Source organism: Onychostoma macrolepis, chromosome 18 (genome assembly GCF_012432095.1).
Source record: "Onychostoma macrolepis isolate SWU-2019 chromosome 18, ASM1243209v1, whole genome shotgun sequence".
Taxonomy (NCBI): Eukaryota; Metazoa; Chordata; class Actinopteri; order Cypriniformes; family Cyprinidae; genus Onychostoma; species Onychostoma macrolepis.
Genome location: NC_081172.1, coordinates 32,116,628 through 32,125,450, shown reverse-complemented (window position 1 = coordinate 32,125,450; position 8,823 = coordinate 32,116,628). Strand labels below are relative to the sequence as shown.

The window sequence follows — 8,823 nt, the reverse complement described above, 5'->3', positions numbered from 1 at the left end:
CAAATTGATTTTGAAAGACAGTGAACCTCGGGGAAATTCTGAAATTTTACAAGAGTGTTTTTTTTTTTCCAGAGTTACTGTTTTTATATTTATTAGCTTCTTAGCCGTATCTTCAAGTAAAAGTTACCTTTATTTTTATAGTGCTTTATACAACAGATATCGAACAGAATAATGTATGTCAATATGTAATATACGTAATATGTAGTTATATTCTAAAATAGTTTAGAATTTTAATATTGCAACAATTTAACAAAGCATATATATTTAGATTAGTTTTATTTACCCAAAATAATCATATAATAACACATAATAAAGACTAATAACAATTAAATAAGAAACAATAAATTATATATAATATTTAGACACTATATGTTGTATATTTAAGTAATATTGGATTCTAGTAATAATTTAGTAAAATTTTAGATTATAATAATATACATTATTATGATAGGAATATTTAATTACTTTAATTTACATTAAATATTTTAGAATTTTAGTATTGTAACAAAAATGAAATAATAGAAAAATTTTGCACATGCATGCATAAATGTGTGTGTAAAAGTTGTTAAATATTATATATATATATATATATATATATATATATATATATATATAAATCTATATATTTGCTATGCAAATGTTATTATATTTCTTACAGTAAATATACTCACATATAAACAATCATCACATATAAAAATACATTACAATTGGCTTATTAATATTGGACCGAATGCATCCCTAAAAATTAGATACCTATAATTGTATCTAAGTCTATATGCAGCAATACTCTGCTGCTCTGCCTTTCTAGCTGGGAACTGATCATTCAATATGCTTCCAGTCTTTCCACATTACAAAGGGTGTTGTATGTCCCTGTGGTCAGCGTGCGTGTGTGTGTGTGTGTGTGTGTGGGAACTGCTCCGTGGACCGTGTTCAGGACAGAGGATGTACACACTCACACAGGGCTCTTCTATAGATTCTCTGCTTCTCCTATTGATTTAGCAACGTTTGGACCTACAACTGACCCACACCCCATTCACACCACCGCAGCTCTGCAAGAAAGCGTCCACTCCCTCCATAACCTTCCTTCCCCCACTCCAGGCCAGACGTGTTTACGGCCAGAGCTGGGGCTACAAGTCTTTGAGCCCCTTGTCTGGCATATGGAGCCCTGCAACAAAAGGGCCCTTGTGGAGAAAACACAAAGCAGGCCGGTCCATTTCCAGAGGGGGTGAAGTCAGAGCGGCACTAAAGCCCAGATGATAGTTTGAGGGGCAAGGAAACTTCTCTTCTGATAGGAACACGTGCTGACTGACAGGAAAATGTACTGAAACCAGTTATCCGTACATCTGAATATCGATCAAAGAGATCTGCTGCTCGTGCGTGGATGAGCAAGCAAGTTTTAAAAATACGTGTTTTCATGCGTGTTCAAATATGCAAGAGAGAAACTTCGAGATACTGCTGAGATGCAGACGTTTGGGAACAAGCTGTTTTGCATATTCAGCATTATGAGGTGATGCATGTGAATTTTAAATAGCAGTTTGCTACTGGGGAGATCGGGGCAAGTTGTCACAAGATGCGCATTTTCACTCCGAAGTCTCAACATCCCTTGTGAAACAAATTGCACTTATTACGAATATACTATACTTTAAAAGAATATGCTTAAGTGTGAACTGAACTGTGACAATTGTGTTATTTACATTTAAATTAAAATATACCTACAAAGTTAAAATTATAATAAAGTACTTTCAACACATCAAAATAAGTGTACTTTATTTTTAAACATGACAAAATATTTTTTTTATTATAATAATTATTTAAAATGTACTTTTTAAAATAGCTTTTATTTTGACATTATTACAAAGTGCACTTTTTAAAAGCATACATAAGTGTGTTTCCATGGTCATGAAAGTGTCTCTCTTTAAATCACGTAAGTGGCCTTTTATGTCATCAATATTACATTATCTGCAACTTTTTAATATATAAAGATTTGAAGTACACTACAAGTGCACATTAAACTAAGTATAATACAGTGGAGACATTTGTAAAGTGCATTATTACAGAAATAATATACTTTTAAAGAAAATATTTAAGTATGAACTGAGTAATGATTTCAGACACCTAATGAAAATGTATTATAGTTTAAATTTATATTAAATGCATTTAGTTGAACGTATGAGTCTTTTTATGACCCACTTAAGTAGGAATTCAGTCCATCATCTTTATATGTCATCATATATGTCAAAGATGCATTTGTAATTACACATTTAAAATACATTAACTCTAAATGTAACATCAAAAAACAGGTCAAATAATCAGGTAATGACATGTGCTTTAGTACAAGTGTACTTACTTAAAGCATGCCAAAATATTATTAAAACATAATGGTAAAACTTTAACCATACAAAACCCCTGGAAACCGTATCACTTCTTTAAAGCACAACAAAATAGTATTTTTTTTTTTTTCAATTACAAAGGTATCTTTTTAAGTCTACTTAAGTGTTTTAAGAAACAGTCATGAAAGTGTCTCTCTTTAAATCACTTAAGTGACCTTTTATTATCTGCAAGTACAGTTTTAAAAGTGTATATGAAATACACTCTAAGTGCACATTCTTTTTCACAAAGTATATTCGTTTCAAACGATTGCACTGTGGAAACTTACCCCACTGTAACATTTTTCTCAGACTTTAAGGTGTCTATAAAGAAACTGACTTAAAAACAGCCCCACCTTGATACATATTCACTGGAGTAAAAAGTGTGACAAATAGCCCCGTCTCCCTGTAGCGTAAAGTCACTGAATTACTAAATGATCATTTAATGGTTTCTGAGGAGCTCATTGGACGTGTTTACAAGACGGGGCTCCTAAAACATGTTATTTCAAAACCACATTTCTGAGAGGGCCATTATCTGTTCTCATCCACAGACAATTATCATGATGACTTTGTGCGTCTGTTCTCAGAATCATTTAGCGGTAATGGGGCTCAGAGTAGCAGCATACCATATCAAACAGTTCGTTAATGCGGCTGCGCTGAGAGCCAGCAGAGAGCTGGTCAAAACCTCACAGCTACAGTTTAACCTCCTAAACGGCTGGAGGGTGGGTGGCGATAACCCACTTGTTTTTCTGCGTTATGTAAGGCGTCTATAAGTAGCCCAACTACTTGCACATTCCTTCCTGTCTAAAAAACTGAGCAGATTTCACCCTTGTGTCTGGCAAGGGTTCAGTACTTCACAGACGTTAGTCGTTAATTCACTTAGGCCTCATTAATAGCTATAAGATAACAACTAATTAAAAGGAAATAAAATATGAGCTACTGGCATGCGTAAATATACGACTTCAGTCTTCAGAGTCACATGATCCTTCAGAAATCATTCTAATATGTTATATTCTAACATTTATGATGTTTTTTATTATTATTTATTTCAAATCAATGCTGTACTTTTGAACTTTCTATTCATAAAAAAATACTGAAAAGAAAATGTAACATGGTTTCCACAAAAATATTTGGCAGCACAGCTGTTTTCAACATAAGATAATAATCAGAAATGCTTCTTGAGCTGCAAATCAGCATATTAGAATGATTTCTGAAGGATCACGTGACACTGAAGACTGGAGTAATGATGCTGAAAATTCAGGTTTGATCACAGAAATAAATTACATTTTACTATATATTCACATAGAGAACACTTATTTAAAATTGTAATAACATTTCACATTTTTACTGATTTTATTGTATTTTTATTCAAATAAATGCAGGCTTGATAAGGCATTCTCTCAAAAAATAAAAAATCCAAACTTTTAAATGGTAGTCTATCTATTTACCCATCTATCCGTATACATATATGCATGATCTCCATGCTGACCAAGCCAGCATTGCTCACCCAAGAAAGAACACGTCACCCATCCCAAGTCTCCAGGAGGCCTTTATGTGGTGTAATTGTGCTTTTCTAAGCTCCTTTTCTACCGAGAAGCCCATCGTTGTGCAGTCTCCTCTATCTTCTCTGTTTTGCCTTTTGACTCGAGTCTCAAAAGAAGTTATTCAGGCCTCCTGAGCACAATACCTGCAATTAAATCGGCACAAACACTGAGAGTTTGAGTTTAGAATAAAAAACACAAGCGAATGTGTTGCATTAGTGCCTGGTGTCTAAAACAGTTGCTTTCAAAGTCCATCCCACATCTAGTAGTGTTTTCACACTGCTTTTATGTACAAAGACAATAGGCCTTTCCTGCATTCGTGCACGGGTTTTAATCTGGCTTAATTGCACTTTGTCGCAAACAAATAAAACCTTTGCTTTCAGTTGTGCTTCTCCCTGCCCAAATTTAACTTCACCAGTCTTTATCAGTCACAAAAGAACAAGTGCTCTCAGGGATAGCGGCCTGTTTGCATTGCACTATCATTCTCATAGCTGGATTGTATGAGGTGTTGACGCTCCACTCTGTGATAAGACTTCATTGTGTGTTAAAGGGACAGTTGTGTCTTTTGACCAGACATCAGCTTTGCTAATATTTGAAGTGTCTTGTTTCACAGGAGTTGATGCGGTGAGAACTGCTGTTGGTTTCTTAAATGGTCCAGTGTAAATGTAAGAATGATGAAGAAGGTAAAGCCACCTGAAATTATAAGGACACAATACTAGACTGGATAATTAATTAAAATGTATTAATGTTCATGCATTTCAGATCTCAACCTTGTGTTGTTCGTGTCTTCCACTGTCTTTGTCCTTGCAATGAAAGTTAATGGGGTCCAAAACAGCACTGGACCCCAAAGACTTAAAAAAATAAAAAACATGCAAGTTTGAGTAAATCATTTACTTGGATCTTCTGATGGCAGGATAAATCTTACAATCTGCTCAAAATAAACCAAAGAAACCCAACTGATTCGAGTGTGCTGTACAACTAAACCTTGCTACTGTACATCATTGACTCAAAATTGGTGATAATGGACTATTATGTACAGATGACTAATCCGTTTAATGCAGCTGAACGCTCTTGGATCTCTGTAATTAATTATGACACTGCCTCGTTTCCATTCCTCTCAGGGGTTTCCCAGGCACTCCGGATACAGTGAGGGTGATTTTGGGCTACGATTGCCCACTTGATTTGTCCCATCAAGTATGGTGAGGTTTCTCACAGTGACACAATGACGGCAGTGAAAATGGCCTCAGGTTAGGAGTCATTTACAGCTGAATACCACAAATAGAGGAGAGATAACTGTGTTTACTAATATTCATTTTAATGTGTCACACACAGAACCTTACATTAACCTGAGAAGCAAAGCCTTTTCTGTGAGATTTGCCGTTATATGAGTTAAACTAGTTGCATAAACGATCAAGTTGTGATATAATGCAAAATATTAAAGGAGCTTCTAGTTTTTGGGAGGGCTCGAATTAATGGCTAGTTTGAGTTCAATCAAGGCTGATAAAGCATTTTTTTTTTTTCTCAAAACTATAGCTCTGATACAAATGGTTATGTAAGTATAGGTCGGAAAAGTAATGTATTCATATTTTTAATTTGTTTTTATATTTTCAGTTTTAATTTATAATAAAAAAAATTAATTGTGTAGTGATTTTGTCATGTTTATTATTTTTTATTTTATTTTTATTGATACAGTTTTTTTTTTTTTTTTTCAGGTTTATTTATTTTAGTTAATAAACTTTAAATGAAAATGGGAAATGCTGAAACAAAAATAAGTTTGTTTTACTGTAAACCTGTAAAAAAATACACACACACACTTGCAGTTTAGAGCTATTTTAGAAATAGGCTTTCTTCATTTAGCTATTTTATAATGATTTAGACTTCATCTGAGATGACCCAAGTTCGTATTAAAGTTTGCGCTTGCTCTTTGTGAAACTCCAGACAGGACACAAGCAAACTTTCCTCACTCTTGAAGGGGTGTGAACCCGGCACTAAAACACGCCTCTTCAAAAGGTGGGCGGGGTTAGAAGTTTCTGCTTATAAAATGAGATTCCAACAGTGGGGTTGTAACAGAAGCAGAGCTTGACATCAGCTGTTGAGCAGTTCAACACATCCTTAACTGCACATAAAGAATCACAGCCAGGCATCTTGAAAATGCCATCAAATTTCCTCACGCCCTTCCTCGAGTTGGATGATGAATTCTGCAAGGTAAGAATATGAGTTTTGTTTTTTTGAAACTCTCTGGAACTTGCTCATGCTCTCTATTCAAGAATCAAATACATTTAAAGGGACAGTTCACTCAAATATGGGAACCCAGTCAATTTTGTTGCGATTCTTTGTGACTTTCTTTAAATAGTAATTTTTGCATATGCAATACATGCTAAACTGTTGTTTTGGATCCCGCTAACTTCAGAATACTTTTGTGTGGACTTCACTCTTAAAAGTAAAGGTTCCAAAAGGGTGTTTTTGCAGTGATGCCATAGAACCATTTTTGGTTCCCAAAAGAACCTTTCAGTGAACAGTTGAAGAACGTTCTAAAAATCATTTTCTGCATTTGAAAGGTTCCATGGATGTTCAAGGTTCACTGATGCCAACAAAGAACCTTTATTTTTAAGGGTGTGTTTGTGTTTCACATGCATTTCTATAGTTGCGCACCACACAGTATACTAAAATCTCTCTCTTTCTCCATTCCCAGAGTTTCCACGGTATTGATCTGACAGAAGCCACACAGAAGCAGCGTGTGGTGGGATTCCAGCGCAGGCATTCCCTGTGCCCCGTGACTCTTCCCAACTCTAAATTCAACAGCAACGACAGCAGTCCCTGGCCTCTGCCGGCCATCAACCAGCACTGGAGCCACGAGAAGAAGCAGCAGCTGCCGCGTTCCTCCCTGAACCAGATCCCCTTCAGAGTAGACCGGTCCGTGAGCATGATCGAGGGCCATGTGGCCTGCGAGAGCATGATGACCAGCCCTCTTCCACCGCCGCCGGGTCTCAGCATCAGCAACAGCTCCTTGACCTGCCCAAAAGCACTGGGAACGACCTCTACAGCGCCGATGTCCACCCGCTACAAGACGGAGCTCTGTCGCACCTACGAGGAAAGCGGCACCTGCAAATACGGCACCAAATGCCAGTTCGCTCACGGGATGGAAGAGCTGAGAGGCCTCAACAGACACCCGAAATACAAGACCGAGCCGTGTCGCACCTTTCACACCATCGGCTTCTGCCCCTACGGCGCTCGGTGTCACTTCATACACAACGCAGACGAGCAGAACGGCCTTTCGGAGAACACAAAGAGCATCCGAGAGCGACCGCAGCTCCGCCAGAGCGTCAGCTTCAGCGGCTTCTCCTCACAAACTCAAACCCTCAGCGGTTTCCACGCCGTTCCGGATGCCCTAGCCTTCTCCAGGTCTTCATCCGTGTCTCCGCCGCCGTCCACCGGGAGTCCCGACATGCTGTCCCCTTCGTTCCCCGAACCGGGCACTTTGAAGCACAGCCACCCCTTTGCAGATCTGGGTGCCAGCAGGAGCTTCTACGCCATCAGCGACTCGGAGAGCGTGCAGAACCTGGCGTATGCGCTCTCGGGCCTGCAGCGAAGCGCCTCGGCGGACTCTCTCTCCGATCAGGACGGCTACACCAGCTCCAGCAGTCTGAGCGGCTGCGACTCTCCTGGAATCGAGGGCCGACGACTGCCCATCTTCAGCCGCCTGTCTGTCTCAGACGACTAGAAACCATTACCTGTGCATATTGCATGCTCGACCAAGCAGACGTTTCTCTGCAAATGCGATGAACGCAATGTATACTGTTGTATACCAGTCTGAAGCTGCAGTGGGAACTTAACTTTAGGTTTATTTGTTTGGGGAATCGCTCTGTGGTGTTTTGTCCGCAGGACCGACCTTCCCAAGCCACCCATCTGTAGTCTAACCAAAGCCGAGCAACTTAGAGTATATACTTCTAGTGTAACGTCTAACCCGCTCCCTGAACATACTGTAGCCTTTAGTTAAGGCATTTTTATATGGACAGTATTACTGAGTAGCTATAACCATAGTCCTTTCTAAAAACCTATTTATTGCTTTTGTTGTAATATGCATTGGTTGTTTTCGTTGTATATGCATTTCGAAGAAGGAACAATGTAGATAAGGCTTTTTGTTTGTTTCTTTGAGCCCGTTTGTCTGCTTTGCACGAGCTATATCTCTTAGCTTTAATTAATGAAACCCAGCTGCACAGAGTCTCAAAGTTGGAATCTCAGGATCCTTTTAAAGTGCTATCGACACACTCCACGTTCTTTGTAAGTAACAGCAGTCAGATATATCCAGTCAAAGATGTTCATATGCAAGCCAACGTGAATGTGAAAGTGACAATGTACCAGAAAGAAGTCAAGTTATACCACGGCCTTCGTCTTTTGCACTCTAAGAGGCGAAACTTGTCATTTGCAAGTAATCACACGAACTGTTCGTAGGTCGCATTTTATTGTTGTTGTTTCTCATCTTTTTGCCTTGTGACAAGACACGCTTTTGCCTTTTGTTAACTTAAAACTTATTTATTTCGTTTTTTCGAAGTGGGAAAACAGTATATTGTGTTGTGCTTTCGTTTCATGTTTGTTTATATATAATTTAAATAAACTGTTTACATTCCATGGGATGGCAATGCCCATTTTCATTATAATATATTGTTTTAAAATAAAGTTTGAAGGGAACAAAAAACATCTTTTGCCTCATTCCTTTGCATCTCTTGTGTGGCTATTTACTCACTTCTGGTGAAACTTCTCAAGCGTTGCTTATTACAAGTAGTTGCATGTGAAGCCTTCCGCTCGCATTTAATTTTAAACACAACACAAACACGGTTGAATGCTACTCCTTCCATCTGCCTTCTAGAAAGAAAGAAAAATGCATACTTGACAGCTCTTTTAATTATGCAAGCTGA

At 38.0% G+C, this 8,823-nt stretch overlaps 1 protein-coding gene across 1 annotated transcript; it reads left to right on the top strand.

Annotated features, from left to right (window-relative positions):
- The first annotated feature begins 5,908 nt into the window (after nt 1–5,908).
- sb:cb81 (mRNA decay activator protein ZFP36L1) lies at nt 5,909–8,603 on the top strand. Its single transcript, XM_058751567.1, has 2 exons — nt 5,909–6,112; nt 6,600–8,603. The coding sequence occupies exons 1-2, from the start codon at nt 6,059–6,061 to the stop codon at nt 7,626–7,628; spliced, it is 1,083 nt and encodes a 360-aa protein (XP_058607550.1). The 5' UTR covers nt 5,909–6,058; the 3' UTR covers nt 7,629–8,603.
- Nucleotides 8,604–8,823: the final 220 nt, after the last annotated feature.

What these genes read in the sequence shown, in the direction of transcription:
- sb:cb81 (XM_058751567.1), top strand. Translation starts at nt 6,059, where the DNA reads ATGCCATCAAATTTCCTCACGCCCTTCCTCGAGTTGGATGATGAATTC. An exon ending in TGGATGATGAATTCTGCAAG is followed by an intron (nt 6,113 to 6,599) that starts GTAAGAATATGA and finishes CTCCATTCCCAG; the next exon opens with AGTTTCCACGGTATTGATCT.